At 41.7% G+C, this 18,057-nt stretch overlaps 2 protein-coding genes across 2 annotated transcripts in view; both read left to right on the top strand.

Annotated features, from left to right (window-relative positions):
* Positions 1–8,030: 8,030 nt before the first annotated feature.
* On the top strand, positions 8,031–10,277 carry LOC308391364 (molybdopterin synthase catalytic subunit). The gene is made up of 5 exons (XM_080873994.1): positions 8,031–8,170; positions 8,341–8,452; positions 9,404–9,560; positions 9,661–9,784; positions 9,872–10,277. Exons 2-5 carry the CDS (start codon positions 8,341–8,343, stop codon positions 9,977–9,979), a joined length of 501 nt encoding a protein of 166 aa, XP_080730120.1. The 5' UTR covers positions 8,031–8,170; the 3' UTR covers positions 9,980–10,277.
* Positions 10,278–12,632: 2,355 nt separating this feature from the next.
* The window catches only part of ugcg (UDP-glucose ceramide glucosyltransferase), an 11,408-nt gene continuing 5,983 nt past the window's right edge, over positions 12,633–18,057 (top strand). Inside the window, exon 1 of the mRNA XM_080875772.1 lies at positions 12,633–13,039. Coding sequence (XP_080731898.1) covers positions 12,942–13,039 — 98 coding nt within the window. The 5' untranslated portion in view covers positions 12,633–12,941. The remainder of the gene's footprint in view (positions 13,040–18,057) is intronic.

Below are 18,057 nucleotides of genomic sequence, written 5' to 3'. Positions count from 1 at the left end.
TCCCAGATATAAACCTAGTGGGAGTTTCCCCCCAAAGAGGGACCTGATGATCCTCTACCTAATCACATGAGCCGAGGTGTGAAACGGGTGTGGGTCCCAATCAGCCAGGGTTTCGGGTGAGCTCATTGTGAAACCTGGCCCCACCCTTTCATGTGATTTCCTGAGGTCAGATGGCCCAGGATGTGAGTGGACGTTAAGGCGTCTGGGAAGGGATCTCAAAACTGGATTATAGATGGCAGACAGTTGGTGTCGTAAACCACCACCTCTGTCAAGTCTGAGCATATTTAGTCTACAACAACATGCATCATACATGATTACATATTTACAGCCAGTTAATGATCCAACAGGCACGTAGAGGTCTGTCAGTGTCCTCATCTATCTGTGCACTCTGAAATTAACCTGTGATCAGGCTGTGGTTTTGCTACTTTTCTCCTGGTGTTCATTTCCACAGAGTTTAGCTGCTGCATTGACATGTCAGCGCCCTCTGCTGGACAGAAACAAGCATAGAGGATAGATGTAGACTTAATGCCACACAGGCGAAACTCACTCGTGTTACAGAAGCACAGAGGTCAGCAAGAAAAGGTGAGTTAGAGTTATATCACGCAACAAAAGGAAAAAGTGTGTGTGTGGGGGGAACTATTTACTATATACAAGTGAAATTTCTAATCTACATAAATGGTTATCAATACCTCTGCCTCCTTTTTACTTCAGACAATCTGATTTGACTTTTCAGAGTAGATTCAAATCTGCAGGGAGGCGCTGTGAAGATTAGACACACAAAAATAAATAAATAAATATTATAAGGCAGTGAGTGTTAATTTCTCCAGTTAGCAGTAGGCAGGGCTTTTCTTGTGAATAGTGGGGGAGAGTAAACATATTTTGCACATGACTTATTTACTGGTAAATGGCCCTCCACGTCTTAGAAGTTGCCTGAAGCGAGGTAGCTGAAGAGTCTCAGCATCTTAACACTGAAGGTGGATTAATGTGGTGCTCAGGTGAAAGGTGGAGCTTCCTTTGGAGGTTTTTCCAGGCACGCCAAACTGGGATGAGTGCCTGGATGCTGTATCTGGTCCGAGGACTCCTCGGGATCTCAGGAGCTCTAATACAGAGAATCATGATGAGTCTTAGGCTACACTGCAGGTCTTAATGCTCAATTCCGATTTTTTGATCAAATCCGATTTTTTTTGTCTGCTTGTTCACACTACAAATAAAATGTGACAGCAAACGTGCTCTAGTGTGACAGGGCTCTAGAGTCCAACCAAATGTTCGAGTAAAAAAAAAGAAAAACAAAAGACTCTGAAAGTCTCCGTGTGGTCAACAGCAGACACACATTGTGCCCCTATCGTGGTCTAAACCAATCAAAGATAGTCAGGGGTGGGACCTCTCTGATTGGCCGTGGTCCAGTTGAAAGTGCAGGCAGATAGAGAGGTGAGTAACTTAAATAAAGCCATATCGATTCATTAAAACCTGAATTGACTTTTAAATATAATGTATTTGGCCAGAAACACCAGAATCTCAGGTTAAAGCTCACAAAACAATTTCAACAAACAGTAAATGAGAGCAGGTAAATGGATTCTGCACAAGGACGTAAACACAGAGTGCGGACCCGATGCATCAGAATTACCTTTCTCTTTCTCGGCTTTCTCACCCGATGGCCGTACACGGACACGCCGTCGGGGCTGAAAGCCGACAGCTCACTGATTGTGGTGCGTCGGGGCCGCGCTATACTCTTTTTGGGCTAGCTTCTGAGCAGCAGGTTTTGTCTCTCTCCAACCAAAATTCACTGAACCAGCAGCAAACTACGCTTCACATTTGATAAACATCCTCATGAATTCCTTCTTACTTTTGCATTTTTGTCTGTGAAGGTTCTCAGTCATCCAGGTCATCGTAGTCTAAGGATCTTGGAAAGAAAAGCGTCCAGACGCATTTTTGCTTCCACCACATTATACGCTGCGATAAATGCACTCCCCAAGTGTCCCCTCTCCCCATTGCCTTTTTAGCGGCAGGCAGCAGCAAACAGGTCGTCAGAGGAGGCCGACGTGATGAATAAGTTTAACATTACCCACAATATTATCAAAGAGTGCCAATGCACAAGCACAAGATTGTTAATTAATCATTTATAAATCAATATTGTCTTTATGGACAGCAATTTTCCCCGCAAAAAAGTGCACATGTAAAACTGCGGTGTTAAGCGATGTGGTTAAAAAATTTGGGTGCGCCAGTGCACCAGTAGCAAAAGGTTAGTCGAGCCCTGTGTGAACCCTCAAAGCGGCCACATGCGCAAAAAGAAGACGTCACACACAAGGCGCTGTTTAGGCCCAGAGACAAAACAATATTGTTTGACTGATGGCCCTTAATATAAAGACTTGTTCCAGACTTTACGTTTCCCAATTTTACTTTAAGTTGTAAAGTTATTTTGTTATTTACATTTGGCCTAATAATTATCCTTATTGCTGTTTTAGAGACAGCACCTCCATCAGGACAGGGACAGGCTCTATGTTCGCATCTACACCTGCAGGTGGCAGCATTGCAGCTCTGTACTGTTTGCAGACCGCTCATGAAGCTGAAGAGGAAGTTGCGGAAAGCAAACGCGTTCCTGTCTCCTGCTGCTCACCGACAGCTGGAAACCTTCCTCACATGCTTGACCTCTGCACGTTTCTTCATGACTGCGCAGGTGAGTCTTTTCTCACCTGTGCGAGTTTTCTGACGTTACACCACGCTGACTGTATCACATTTACCTGTCAGAGAAACAGAAGTTCAGACTAGCTGCAGGAAACAAACATTCAAACAAAACTCAGACATGTGATCGGAAACCGAAGCCGAACCGAAGCCGAACTCCGGCTCATGTCACGATGACGTCATCAGCGGTGTTTAGACTGAAACGCGTATGTTTGGGGTGAAAAATGTTCAGATTTGATGTTTTTCAAACGGACTTTTGGAGGCGAACTAAGGGCGCCATGGCTGATCAGCAGGAAAAGGTTAATCAAACAACGAAAGGTCAAACTTGATCCTCCAAAAGGCTCCTCCCCCTTTCAGCCAGCACACCTGCGGTGGTGTCTGTCCTCCGTGTGTCTGCAGGTCTGCGCTGATGGTGAAATCTGGAGATGAAGGGAGAGGATTAAAAGGATAAAGACACAAAATTAGTTTGAGTATTTTATCAGGTTATGTTGAGGGGAAAAACATATCCGGTAAAAAGTTGTAACATTTGTATTTTTTACGAGTTTTTAGATGGTTTTAAGGAAAACTGTCATTAATATTTAAACCATTTCTAATATTTAAAAACATCTAAGGCATTAAAGTGATTTATTCTCCCATTGTCGGTAGAATAAGAACCATAAGTGTTGGGTATCTGCTGAGCTGAATGAAGAATCTGACCTAAATACCGGTTTGCTAACTTCCAGGAACATGCGTCTCCTGAATACCTCCATGCTCTGTCCTCCCTCCTGCTGCTGAACATATGAGAGTGTAGGAGTCAATATCTGAGGCATGCTCAGATCCGAGCCGCACTGAATGAATAAACACGTCTGTAACAGTTTCGGTAAACAACAAAGGCCTAATGTGATTTTTAACTTTAATTTTCAGGTTCATTTGTGATTAAATGTAATTTTAAAAGACATTCTGCAGGATCAGCACCAGAGCCCCTTTAAAGGGTGGGTTGGATAAGGGGACTTTACTATTATTATTATTGTATTATTTTAAAAAGGGGTCAGCAATCACAGTTTAAAGATTACAGTCCTTTATGATTACTAAACCTGAACTCTGATTCAAATTTACAGGCTTATTTAAGGATAAACAAGCTACTTTAAACCAGTATGTAAGCAAAAATGTATACACAGTACACCTCAGAGAAATGTAGCCACAGGTGTCTGTGAAGGTTCTCAGTCATCCAGGTCATCGTAGTCAAAGGAGCTTGCAAAGAAAAGCGTCTGGACTTCTTGAAGTTGCTTGAAGACGTTTCACCTCTCATCCGAGAAGCTTCTTCAGTTCTAAGGTCAAATGGTGGAGAGTCCCAGATATAAACCTAGTGGGAGTAACCCCCCACAGAGGGACAAAAGGACCCCCTGATGATCCTGTAATCGCCTGAGCCAAGGTGTGAAACTGGGTGTGGGTCCCAATCAGCCAGAGTTTCGGGCGAGCTCAAGATGGCCCAGGATGTGAGTGGGCGTTCAGGCGTCTGGGGAGGTAACTCAAAACTGGATTATAGATGGCAGAGAGTTGGTGTCGTAAACCCCCGCCTCTGTTCAAAGATGGTCGCTCACAGTGGACATAGATGGCTTCTTTCACTCCTCTTTCAAACCATCTGTCCTCTCTGTCCAAAATGTGAACATTGGCATCCTCGAAAGAGTGTCCTTTATCCTTAAGATGCAGATGGACTGCTGAGTCTTGTCCTGTGGAGGTGGCTCTTCTGTGTTGTGCCATGCGCTTGTGAAGTGGCTGTTTGGTCTCTCCAATGTAGAGGTCTGGGCATTCCTCGCTGCACTGTACAGCATACACCACATTGTTAAGTCTGTGTTTTGGCATTTTGTCTTTCGGGTGAACCAGTTTTTGCCTGAGCGTGTTGCTGGGTCTGAAATACACCGGGATGTCGTGCTTGGAGAAAACTCTCCTGAGTTTCTCTGATACACCGGTTACATAGGGGATGACAATGTTGTTGCGTCTGTCCTTCTTATCCTCCCTCGCTGGTGTCTGGTCTTCTTTTCTGTGCCTCTTTGCTGACTTTAAGAACGCCCATTTAGGATAGCCGCACGTTTTGAGTGCTTCTTTACATGTGTGTGTTCCTTCTTTTTTCCTTCAGGCTTAGAGGGAACATGTTCTGCCCGGTGGTGTAGGGTCCTAATTACTCCAAGTTTGTGTTCCAGAGGGTGATGGGAGTCAAAGAGGAGGTACTGGTCCGTGTGTGTGGGCTTCCGGTAAACTTCGATGTCGAGGTTGCCATTCTCTTCAATGTGCACAGCGCAGTCCAGGAAAGGCAAACAGTTGTCCTTCATGTCTTCCCTGGTGAACTTGATGTTTTTATCCACATAGTTAATGTGCGCAGTGAAGGATTCCACTTCTTGTGTCTTGATTTTGACCCAGGTTTCGTCTACATATCTGTACCAGTGGCTGGGTACTCTTCCTTTGAAAGAGCCAAGAGCCTTCCTTTCCACTTCCTCCATGTAAAGGTTGGCTACAATAGGTGACACGGGGGAGCCCATGGCACAGCCATGTTTTTGTCTGTAGAAGCCTTCGTTGTACTTGAAATATGTAGTGGTGAGGCAGAGGTCTAACAGTGTGCAGATCTGATCGGGTGTGAAGTTGGTCCTGTCCTCCAAGGAGCTGTCTTCTTGTAGTCGTTTTCTGACAGTCTCCACGGCCTCCGTGGTGGGTATGCAAGTGAAGAGAGAGACTACATCAAAGGACACCATGGTTTCATCTGGATCCAGGGTAAGTTTCTGGACCTTGTCGGTGAAGTCGGTGGAGTTCTTGATGTGGTGTGGGGTGTTCCCCACGAGAGGAGCAAGGATGGTAGCAAGGTGTTTTGCAATGTTATAAGTGGCTGAGTTTATGCTACTGACTATGGGTCTGAGTGGGATCGCTTCCTTGTGGATCTTAGGAAGTCCATAGATGCAGGGTATGGCATCCCCTGGGTAAAGGCGGTGATATGTAAGGCGGTCAATAATTTTGTCCCTTTCAAAGTCTTGAAGGCAAGCTATAACTTTCTTTTTGTAACTGCTTGTGGGGTCTCGCTTTAGGGCTTCGTAGGTATTGTTGTCACTGAGGAGAGTAGTGATCTTTGTATGGTAATCTGTAGTGTTTAGGACCACGGTGCATCTTCCCTTATCAGCTGGTAAAACAGTGATGTTGTGGTCTTTGCTCAGGGAAGCGACGGCCTTCTTTTCCTGTATTGTGAGGTTGGATGGAGGGACTTTGGCACTGGAGAGCGTGGCTGAGACTTTCATCCTGATTTGCTCTGCTTCTGTCTGTGATAATTTATTAATCCGTATGGCAGATTCTGTGGCTGTGATGAGGTCCACTATGGGCAACTGTTGTGGAGAAATGGCAAAATTGAGTCCTTTGGCTAATACTCTCTTTTCAGGTTCAGTGAGAATCCTGTCTGAAAAGTTCTTAACCCATTTCTCCTGACTGGCATCAGGTGTGTTTTCTTCTCTGGGTTGTGTAGGTTCAGGATGAGGAGTGTGTGTTTTTGAAAGCAAGGTGTGAAATTTCCTGCGTTGTCTTTCTTTTCCTTTAGAGTGTTGGGCCCGCTGAGCCTTGTCCACAAACTTGTAAACCTCTTCTAAGATTGGAGAGGGTAGAAGGGTTTCCAGTTCCTGCAGAGTCTGGCTGATCTTGATCTGGAGGGCATCTATGGTGAAATGGACCTGTCTTATCCTTTCACTTAAAAAGTGATTTTGTGCTCTCTGTAGAATCAAGTCTGCTCTGTATCCCCTGACAGTGGATCCAAGGCGCAGGCTCTTAGAAACAACTCTGCTTTGTCTGCATCTTAGGTTGAAATGGAGATGGTTCCTATGATCCGCTAGTTTCCTTGATTCCCTTTCATACTCCCGCACCAGTTGAAGGGTGTTCCTCCAAAAATGTACGGCAATATGTCTGTGAAGGTTCTCAGTCATCCAGGTCATCGTAGTCAAAGGAGCTTGCAAAGAAAAGCGTCTGGACTTCTTTAAGTTGTAGCCACAGGTGTAAAGCTGACGTTTAGGGTAGAAAATTCCCAACACGTGTCCATTTGTTTTGCAGTGTTTGAGTTTGTCATGCTTTAAGATGAGCTGCACAGGCTGGAGAACGACCTCTTCAGTTTCAGAGAGACACGACGGGTATTTCCCAGAGTCTGGGCTGCACAGGCCCAGCCACTCTGGCCTCCTCACTCATGCTGGTTACTACAAATTCAACTGAGCTTACACTGCATTAACTCTGTGGGCGTTTAAGTTTTTTCATGACCAAACTGTATGAATTCATGTGATTTACAGTTGAAGGGTATCATTAGAAATCAGCTGAAGGCCACAGTGACTTTTTTGGATGGGCCTTGACCCCCGTTTATGTTTTTATGATGCTTCTTTAGCGAAAGTCTCAGAATTTGTAATAAATCTGGAGAATTGATGAGTTAAGAGGGTATTTAAGGGAACCAAATCACAAAAGTCTCAAAAAATATTTATTTAGTATTTGGGGGATAAAGTATGTAATAAATTCAGAATGACAGTTTTTGGTTAAAAAACAAAAAATAAATAAATATTTACTAAAATGTTAAAAAAACACAAAAAAACTGCCAAAAGTCAGAATTGTGTGGTTCAAAGCTGACTTTGATATCAATATCTTCCATCATCATTATTCATTATCAGCTGTCACGATGAAGAGTAGGAGGAGGAAGTCTTCATCATGTCTCCAAACACAAACAGGAAGCAGTTTGAGTTTTCCCGTGTTAGCAGAAATGTACACGCTGATGATCGGAAAAATATTAGAAATGCTTTGATCCTGAAGCTTTTTGATGTTTAGTCTCCAATAAATAGATTAATGAACAGATTTCCCAAACGTTTAAGTGTTCCTGTTCATGGTTTCCTGGGACGTGTAGCCTCAGTGTTACATCACAGTATCTTTAAGAAAGTCTTCATTTTGAGCTGGCAAATTCCATTTACAGCTTCATGTGATGGAAAAACATCTTTTAATGAAGCTCCTGTTTTATTTATGAAGCACATTTTTGACACAAAAGCTTCAGATAAATAAATATAACACGAACTCCACACAGGAAACAGGAAGTTTGAAACCCTGAGAATGACTCAGAACTCACTGTTTAACGGTAAATAATCTGATGGATTCATAGTTTTTCTCCTTCAGGTGTGCGTGTTGTACTTCGCGAAAAGCGTTGAGCTGGTAGGTGTGAAGGAAGAGAAGACTGTTGCTGTGCCAACACCAATCAGCAGCCACGACCTTTGGAAGCTGTTGCTACAGCGGCACCCAAGGTAAAAAAAGAAAAAAAAAGCGCACATGAACATACGTGTGAAGACGAGTCAAGGTCTAACAAGTGTTTGTGTGTCCAGACTGTGCGAGCTGCAGGACGGCGTCGTGTTGGCAGTGCGTCAGGAGTACGTTCCCATCGGCGACCAGGTGCTGACTCTGGGAGACGGAGACGAAGTCGCCGTAGTGCCGCCGCTCAGCGGGGGCTAAGAGACTTGAGACTGTAAGTAATTACTGATCAGAGATCAAGAAAAAGGTCCATGTCAGGTATTTGCTCTTGCTTCACTGCACAATTTAAAAATCAAAGCATATTTTCCTGTTGTGACTTTAAATCCAATAAATTAATGATAAAGAGTCAACAAGTTTGATCTAAACCACCATTTCTTTTCAAAGATGTCGAAGGAGCTGAGCGATGTCTTCAAGCTGAGCCGTGATTGGCTGTCTGTGCAGGAAGTGGTCGACTCTGTCAGCAGCCCTTCGTGTGGAGCCATTTCAGTATTTATAGGTTTGTTCCCATTTACTTTATTTACTTACCTGGATGACTGAGCATGCATCAAGAAGCAATATGGCACGTTTCTTTTATTTTTAAATATTTTAGAGGAAAATAAGTCAGAAGCATTTGATAAAGGGGAAAGTGATATATTTAATATAGGATGGGGATGTAAAGTGTCAAATGCTGGAGAGGAAAAGAAAATCTAGCATATTGATAAAATATTTAAAATTTTACTTCTTATAACTACTCAAATTTGTGTAAAGGCATTTTAGAAAAACAAAAGCTGAATTTTTATTTAATGTTCCAATACAGCATTTCAACATTTCATGTAAAATTGTGTGAAATGCCAGTATTTAAGAAAGAAGGTAAAGTAGAAACATTTGAGGACAAAGCTGCAGTTCCATTATTTTAGGAAGCTCTTCTAGTTACTTTGTTTTCAAAACAAAGTATGTTTTCTTTTATTTTCTTTTAAACTACAACACTTCAGGGTAATGCTTTACAATAATTGGAGTAACTGTTGCAAAAGCCAGATAAAAATACTTTACTTAATAATAACATCTTGTTGCTATGTCATTTTAAATCTGTTGTTTGATTTGGACACGCTGGTGAGTACGTCGACCCCGGAGGGTTAAAATACTCAGCTTTTATTTCTGAAGCATGACAGTCAGATTTCCTGCTCAGTCTTAATATTTTCTACAAGTATTTCTCAAAGATATTATTAGTGTTTTGTATTTAAAGTTTAAAAAAAATAATATAGAGGTTTGTTAAAGCAGATCAATAACCAGTAACAGTCACAGCAATGAGTCGTCCTTTTGAGATCAAGCTCCTCCTCACTGTGTGTCAGACTACAAAGAGCTGTTTAGTGGTTCAGGACCAGGTGTGGATGAGGGGAAGACATGAGTCCTCACATTGCTGGCTATACAAATTTGTGCATGCGCCTGTGCGTGCTATGTGTGTACACAGGTACCACCCGCGAGGACGAGGCAGACGGCAGGAAGGTGGTTGGACTGGAGTACGAGGCATATGAGCCCATGGCCCAATCAGAGTTCAACAAGCTGTGTGCTGACATCAGAGCGCGCTGGCAAAGCGTGACACACATCTGCGTCCACCACAGGCTCGGGTGAGGACGCTAAATGTGGCAGGTTGGCGGGGCCACGCTGGTGTTACATTTGTAGTTTTTAACTTAAATAAAAAATATGACACATAGCTTCCACCATCAGGTGGGTGAAGGTGGGCGAAACCAGTGTTGTCATGGCGATCTCATCTCCTCACCGCCATGACGGCCAGCAGGCGATCCAGCACTGCATCAGCCAGCTGAAGGCTAATGTCCCCATTTGGAAGAAGGTGATACCTCGGAGCCAGTCTGATCAGCGCGATCGACACATCATGTCAATGATTATTGATTATTGATTGTGTGCTTGTGATCAACAGGAAGTTTATGACACGCAGGAGGTGAACTGGAAGGAGAACGCTGAGTGTTCGTGGTCCAATCAGAAGAAACCGCCAGAAAACACATTGTCTGAGGGAAAACCTAAATAAAAAAATGTGATAAAACACAGATACTTGTGGTGGGCGGAGCCATAATTATATGTTTAGACCATTTGAGTTTAACTCTAATTCTCTTCATTTAAAACACAATATTTCAAAAAACTAATGATCATGTAAAGCTTAAAATGTTTTAAATTTGTATTTTTGTATTGACTGAGTCTGACGGTCACATAGATTTTTTCCCCCTAAGATACTAAATGTATGAATGCTGTAAAATCTTCCAAAATGAACTAAAAACCATCATCAGAACATGAAGAAAAAACTGCTGTAAAACTTAGTGTCCAAAATATCTGTGTTATCTTGAAGGTAAAAGCATGTCTGTGCTGTCATTTGGTGTGATACCAATTTATACCACAAGGTGGAGCAGTGATTAAGGTTAAATCTGTGTAACCTTGAGTGAACCACGTGAGTTATTAGATTATATTCGTATCTACAGTGGAAGGCTGGGAAAAGTAAATCTTGGGGAGACGGAGGATCTGAAGATGTAATAAAGGTTTAAAAAAAAAAAAAAACAGTACGCACACCTGCTGATAAAATGCTGCCCTCTGGTGGTAAAATTTTCAATCTGAACTTTGCAGTTAAGATTAAACTGAAAAGCATCATCTTCCTCTGGATGAAGGCAAGCACACAGGTTGAAAGATTTCTCTGTAGTCCACAGGAGGAGGGTCAGTCTGGTGTATTGGTGTTCCAGCAGGAAGCAGGGCGTCTGGTTCACGCACAAAATATGAACCAAGAATTCCTGCGAGTGGTGAACGTGAACTAGAGAGAGGACAAAAGGCGGAAAATCTGATAAGATGTGAACTGCTGTGCCTTGAGGTGAAGATTTGTTCCTGTCAGTTTGCTGATTAATCTGAAGATGTTTCCTGTCCTCGTTATCGGGCGTCAAACAGACGCGACGCAGGCTTCGTAAAAACATTTTACAAATACTCACGTGTGACGTGAATGATTGAATTTATCGTAGATTAATTGGTTTCTCAAACAAAAAGCATAAAAAATGACCTGATATCAGTCGTCACCTCTGAAACCAAGAGACCATAAAGACAGTAGAAGGTCTGAATGTTTGACTCAGCAAGGGAAATATTAATTGTGGCAAGTTTAAAAGAACCATTCTTGTGCCTGCAGGCACTCCTGCAGTGAGATAAGATCATGATGACTAACAGGCGGAGTGTATCTGCATGTGAATCATGTTTGCGATCGTGTCAAACAATAAAATCTCCTGTAAAACCAACGACGTCATCCAAGAAGCTTAAGAAATCTAGAGCACGTGGTCACCAGAGATAAAAACAAAAGGACATGAAGTAAAGCGTGTAACAGTGAAGCAGATAATAAATCTGCACAACAGCTGGTGCTCACACTAGCATACAGCACACCAGCTGCATTTTACCACAGTGGAGCAGTTTTTATGATATTTATAAATACAGGAAAAACAAATTGAAACCTCTGTCAGAATCATGGTAAGAGGTCGAGTTCCAGGGAAGAAAAAAGCTCTTAAGATGTTATTTTTGGACAGAATATTACATTTGTGTATTCAGTTATGTCCAATTCAGTTTCTTTTAATACCGCCATGATAAGTGCCCAGAGGTGTTTCAAGAGGGTTAATCTGTCTTCTACTGGGGGTAAGTATGTCACTGTGTTACGTTCCAGATCATGTTAAACTGATGCTTGTGTTTCCTTTACGTGAGTAGAGACGTTTGCTCCACAACAAAATGCAGGGAATATAAATTAGGGATTACAATTTCAGCAGAAAGCAGGAGATAACATTTCTGTGTCTTTAAATTTTTATGTTTCCTCAAACGAAACCTGATCTCTACCCTTCAGTGATTCACTCTTTCCTTCACTGGCTGTGTGTGAAAACTAGTAGACATTCGAGTTACCTGCTCAGGTGATCAAACTCAACAGGCTCTGAACCTGTTGAGTCACCTGATGAAGGTGAAACTAGACTACTTCTTCTTTTTTTTTCTTTTTTTTAAGAAAAGGTTTCCATAGGTCATCGCCTCTCATTTCACCCATTGCTAAATGGGTGAGGAAAATGAAGCAAGCATTGGGTTGCTGTAACTAACCTGATCAATTAATACATGCCTGCTTCTCACAGGAGCCTTTACGTTGGCCGTTAAATGATCGTGCACCTTTTATCTAACCTCTTTTTTTCTTAACATGTTCAGAGGATAACATGCCCCATATGAATGATGTATAAAACGATTCAGCAATAAATTAAATGTTTCTGAAGCAAACAGTGGACAATGTTTGGATTTAGTTATTTCTGTTAAGTTATAGAGATAGAAATTAAACAGAACAACAATATGAAACCATTATAATAAATAATTATGATTGCTAAAACACCATAAACAAATAAACTTTAGTTACCCCTAAAATGGGAAATTCCCGAATTCCGCAACTCAAAACAGGAAACACAACCAGGAACAAAAAAAATAAACTAGATTAACTTTTCAGTAGATGTTACTACAAATAAAAGCGCTCAAGGAAGTAGAAAAGCTAGGTTAAATGTAACAGCTCAGCAACTACAAGTCTAAATAAAAATACCAACAACAACGAGTAAAAACGAATGCGTTTGATGTTTTTAAATGAACAGCTTTACTTTGAAATTGTCCCGGAAGTCTGGTAACAGTTTTTATCCCCCAACCCTCCGCTATTCCGGTCAGCTGACCAAGAGTCGGTCTGCTGACTGTCAAACCCTCCAAGTCTGCACTGATACTGGGAGACTACCGTCACCGGGCCGAACCCTGCTCTGGCCATGTTATCGGAGCTCCTTTCTCGGGCAGCCACCTGACACCCTCCGCTGTGATCCGGAAGTGCAACGGTTAGCCTAAACACGCCAAAGTCGCGGAAACAGCCGGATTCTCCCTGTCTTCCGTGACCGCTCATTTGGTCGTCTCCATCCCGAGCCCGTGTGACTCCAGCCGGCCCACCTCCCAGGCAGCTTCCGCTGACAGCCATGGCCCTGCTGGACCTCGCCATGCAGGGCCTCGCCGTGTTCGGCTTCATCCTGTTCTTCGTGCTGTGGCTCATGCACTTCATGTCCATCATCTATGTGTGAGTGCATCGCGGAGCGAGGCTAAACATTGCTAACAGCTAGCCTCGGCACAGCTCCTTCCTTTATTTCTGTCTGTCCCCGTGTGATTATGTGTGAACGGGGTTAAACTCGGAAATAAGCCGACCCCCTGCTCCTGGGGACGGGTTTGTGGATGTATGACAGGAGGTGAACCTGCAGCCTGGACGGTTAGCTCTTGGGCGTTTTCCTGGTTACCGCTAGCCGGGTAATGTTAGCTCGGACGGGATATTCCGGTTACTGCGGTCCTTTCAGGTGGTAGTTAACTAAATCACGTCATTAATTATAGTTTTATAAACCGTGAATCGATAACAAGGAACCTGAAGTAACCGTATTTCATCGTACAGAACATTTTAAATGGCGGTAGATGTTTAGGTGACGTTTCTGTAGCTTATTACGCACCTAATTTCCTGCTTCCTCTTAACGCAGAATCTCACTTAATTAAAATAGGATTTTAGAATTTTCATTCAGCAGCCGCTTTTCTTACATTATGGAGTGTATGTTTAGTGTTGTATTTAAGTGTTGTGAGCCGTTGTTTAATTCGGCTGTAACCCATTTTATCTTTTACTTTTTAATTCCATGAATTTCTATGTTTTTGGTCATGTTTATACTTCTGTACACAGAGCATGACTAAATCAGTTAACTTTTAGTAGGACAGAAGATAAGCATCGTACATAGAAGCCATACCTTTGTGCAGCACCATAAGGGAAGCTGAAAATGAGCATGGGCTTTGGTGCTGTGGAATTTGTGGAACTTATCTTTGCAGCTTAAAATTTTTTTTAATGATTTGGACTCAACAGAGTGAATTCATGCTGCAGGTCTTATAGCAGCACCTGACCTGGCCAAAACAAAACAACATATCCTGTAAATGGACTTTAAAGTTTAGGCTCCTATTCATTGGTCTGAACATGGTTCGTTCATCTCCACCGCTATAGTAAAAGTTCCAGGCAGTCTAGGATTTAAACCCTTTAATTTGCCGGGTTTTCGTAAAGATTAGAAAACTTAAAGAAGTTTCTTTTAAACCCCTCCAGATCTTTGAAAGAGCAAAAAGCAGCTCAGCTGACTTACTGAAGGTTTTGTGAGATTTGCTTCCCCTGAAATTCTTAAGAAGTCATGTGACAGCTTCCTTTTTTTCAGTAGGGAAAGAAAATTGGAGCATACTTCAAACAAACATGGGAAATGTGTTTTAGTTGGCTGTTAAAGGTGAAAGATAACGCGAGTTGATCTGCACAAGGATGTGGAACTGTTGGAGGTAAACATGCTTCCAAAGTTTCTTGGAAATCCGGGAATCTGTCACAGTATGTTCATACATACAGTGTGTTCAACACGTTCACACTTCCCTGGAAGATGTAGGGAGGACTGCAGCATTCATGCCTGCTTTCAATGGGATTAATATTTGGAATGAAAATGACACATCACACATGCGCTCTTCTAAAGATGTGTATTGCCAGAAAATAAAGTTATATGTTCACTTTGACAACATGTGAATCTATACAGATAACATGAGGATGAAATAATTGGGAAGGCTAATTAAAAGCTGAGCTAGTTTGTTTATTATCTTAACATAAAATTATCTGTAAGGACAGCAAAGCCATGTGCTTTCACCTTGATCGCCTTTCCCTCACTCTTATCCTTGGATCAAACAGACAGTCACTGCCTTTGGTCTTATTCATGACCATTAACAGGACGTATGCTCAATGTCAGCATGACGAGTGAAGCAGCCTATGTGAAACGGACTCTCATGAAGAGCCTTTTGTCTCACAGGCAGTGTTTTCACAGGAAAACACCAGCTAAACTCCTTCATCACATAGTTTAAACCTAAAGTGATGCCTTGAGCTGACAGAAAGCATCACTGACAGAAGCTGAGAGAAAATGAATCATATTTTAATCTAAATGAACTGTATCACTTAGGAGTAAAAAGGAGCTTTTAAGCATGACAGAAAGAGTGGTTCGATAAAATGTTGATATTGACTGTCAGATAAACATATCAACAGCAAGAAAGTGCTTCTATGCACAGCTATGTGCGAGTGACGCCTGTACCACAGACCTCTGGGTGTGAGGCGTTTGTAAGGGTGGTGCCCTGTAACTCCGTCCTGATGGTAGAGGATATATTCACCATGAGGAGGGTGTGAGACATTGTTGAGGATGTCACACCTTTTTCCAGCACTTGGAACTCCCAGAGTTGCATCATACCATGTTGTTCCTAACCTGCAGTGTTTACAGACATATTAAGGTCTGCACAAAACACACTCTGTACTTCTGTCCACCTCCAACCATCTCCACATCAAGTACAAACCTTGTAATCCTTCTCTAAATGACTCAAAGCCATCCCGCTCGCTCTAAAAGCAAAAATTATCTCTTCTGTTTTCAAATGGAGAAAACACAGAGTAACAAAGTCTGTTTCATCTTCTCTCATCAAACCACCAATCATTGCACCTTCAGTAAATTAAAGACTTCAGATGAGTTAATGTACTGCATTCACAGAGTAATGAATGGAGATGTACTGCAGTATACCCCGGAGGGCCGTCGTGGCAACAGATGATACTGCAGCTTTCACTCTAACGTGCAGTGATCAGTCAGCTAAAAAGGATTGAGCACATCTGATGATTGTGCTGTGCAGCCTTTGATATGTGCTCTTACTAAATGCAGATGAAACATGGCACACACAGGTTTGGTCGAGATGACTGTGTATTTTGTGCGGTACATGTAAAAGAGCATTTCCTGTATGGCCTGTGCTTTTGATATTTTTGGTACAGGAACTGTTAATGAGGACTTTCAGGCTCTGGGAACTCGATGGGTCTTATGAATGTTCTTATGAACCTCAAATATGAGGTCTTATGAATCAGATTTGGAACAGGCGACTGAAGAAGACCCTCTTTCACTCCTGCTGCTTTTCGAATATTAATAATTTTAAAAGTCTGAGAAACTTCCTCTGCTTTTACATTTACTTCCTGGCCAGGATTGTTCCACAATATCAACTATGGTCTGTGTTGAAATCTGTTTGTTTATTGTCTAATTTCCTCTTTCTGAGGAGAAAGAAGCGAGTCGCCTTTGTTCCCCTGCAGACAGCTTGTTTGTGCTTCCTCGTTTCTGCTTTTACTTCTCCAGCTACCCATAGTTTATCTTTTAAAAATCTCTATGTTGTGTCAAAACTTTCCCTTATCAAAAGAGAACTGTAGAGCCTATGAAGATGCCGTAGCTTTCTGTGAGACAGTGCACTGTCATTATTCTTATCTCACTGATTGAAGCTCAGGTTTGCTGGTTTTAAGCGGCTGTGTGTAGAGAAGTGTTCTGAACCCTGTAGTGCCTTGTTTATATTTGCTAAAATATAAATCCAGGTCCCTCTCCTCTCTGGTAGGATGCTCTGAAGTTCCTCAGTAGAGTTTACAGGGTATTAGAAACAACATTTGGTAACCTACTTACCTAACCGTATCTTATCTCTGCTGCAGCCCAAGTATTTGCTCTCTGATTAATATAAATAAGCTATAAAAAACTTTACAATCTCCATAGATGGGTCTAAAGGACAAGGACAGAACATCACTATGATAGTGTGTAGCTGTTGCACCATCTGTCATTAATATAAATACAGACACCTCCACCTGCTTTTTTTCACCACTCCATTCTTACAGGATCGCTGAACGCTGTGATGTGAAGGGAGGAACTCTTTGTGTCCTTTACAAAGTTCATTTCAATTTGTTTTTCTAATTTTGTAAATGTGTTTTTGGTTCAGTTAGTTCCCAGTTTTTATTTCTTTGGAAGTCTGGTTCTTGTTTTTATTTTAGTAACTAAAATCTCTTAACAGGCTTAGTTTGAGCTCACTAGGAAAACCTCAGTCTGGATATCGTGTTTGTGCTTCCAGTTAAAAGGCCATCATTGTCCTCCCTGGATCAGAACACTTTGCATTAATTTTAATAGTTAAAGTAAGCTGCTGGAGCAGGTCTGACACAGGAAAATATACTAGCTCCCTTCCAGTTAGCGCTGTTCGATATAACGATATATATCAGATGACGATATAAAAACGTCTATCGTTGCATTTTACGCTATCATTTGTTTCGTGGTGTCGCAAAATAAACTGTTTACGGCAATATTTCTTCATCGTTTTGGTGGTCACTGTAGCGGCTATATTAATTTCTTAAAGTTCTCTCTTTCTCTTATATTTAATATAACCACACTAGAGACGGACAAGCGCCTGTTTTTATGCGTTGTGGTTAGCAACAACGATGGTAACACCATCGCGTGTCCGCTTCTTTATGTTCCACATAAACCTTTCACATAAAGCTCAAGATCCTGTTGAGACTTTTCAAAATAAACTGAATCACGTGAAAGAGCAGATTATTTACAGATGAGAAGTAAAAAAGAGCCGGCAGGTGCTAAAAACTAAACCGTAGACTCAAACGTTAAAACAGGCTTTTCTCCACAGCACGCCGTGTAATAAATACTCACAAAGAAAACGGCGGCCGTTACAACTTATGTCTAAAAATGTATAGTTTCATGCGTCGGTTAAAACACTCGACTCCAGCTACATGACTTGCAGCAGGAAACACTTCATGCAAGTCGAGCTGCCCGAGATTCACAGAATTTACAGAAAATGTTACATTTTTGTGATTTATATCGTTATCAGGATGATAGAATTCTTATATCGGGATATGAGATTTTGGTCATATCGCACAGCCCTACTTCCAGTACAACAATAAAGTTAAATAGAACCTGGAGCTATAAATCTTTACCTTTCCTTTGGCCAAACTGATTTCCTAATAATAAAATAAAACACTGAAATAAATCAAAGGTCACCCGTTAGATAAAACGCAATCTGTATGAATGAATGATTTTATTTTTTTAGCCCAGTGATACATCACAGTCAGATTATGCTAACAGGAACTTTTTCACCCAGGCGCTGCAGATTTTCCATTCTTGATAAACCCAGAGACTCAAAATAGATTTTAAAATATGTTGGTTATGATGTTCTCTTTAAATAATGTTTTTATTTGTTTGTTTTTTCAAA

Source organism: Rhamphochromis sp. 'chilingali', assembly GCF_963969265.1.
Source record: "Rhamphochromis sp. 'chilingali' genome assembly, chromosome: 2".
In the NCBI taxonomy this organism is placed as follows: Eukaryota; Metazoa; Chordata; class Actinopteri; order Cichliformes; family Cichlidae; genus Rhamphochromis; species Rhamphochromis sp. 'chilingali'.
This window is presented reverse-complemented; position numbering and strand designations above follow the sequence as displayed.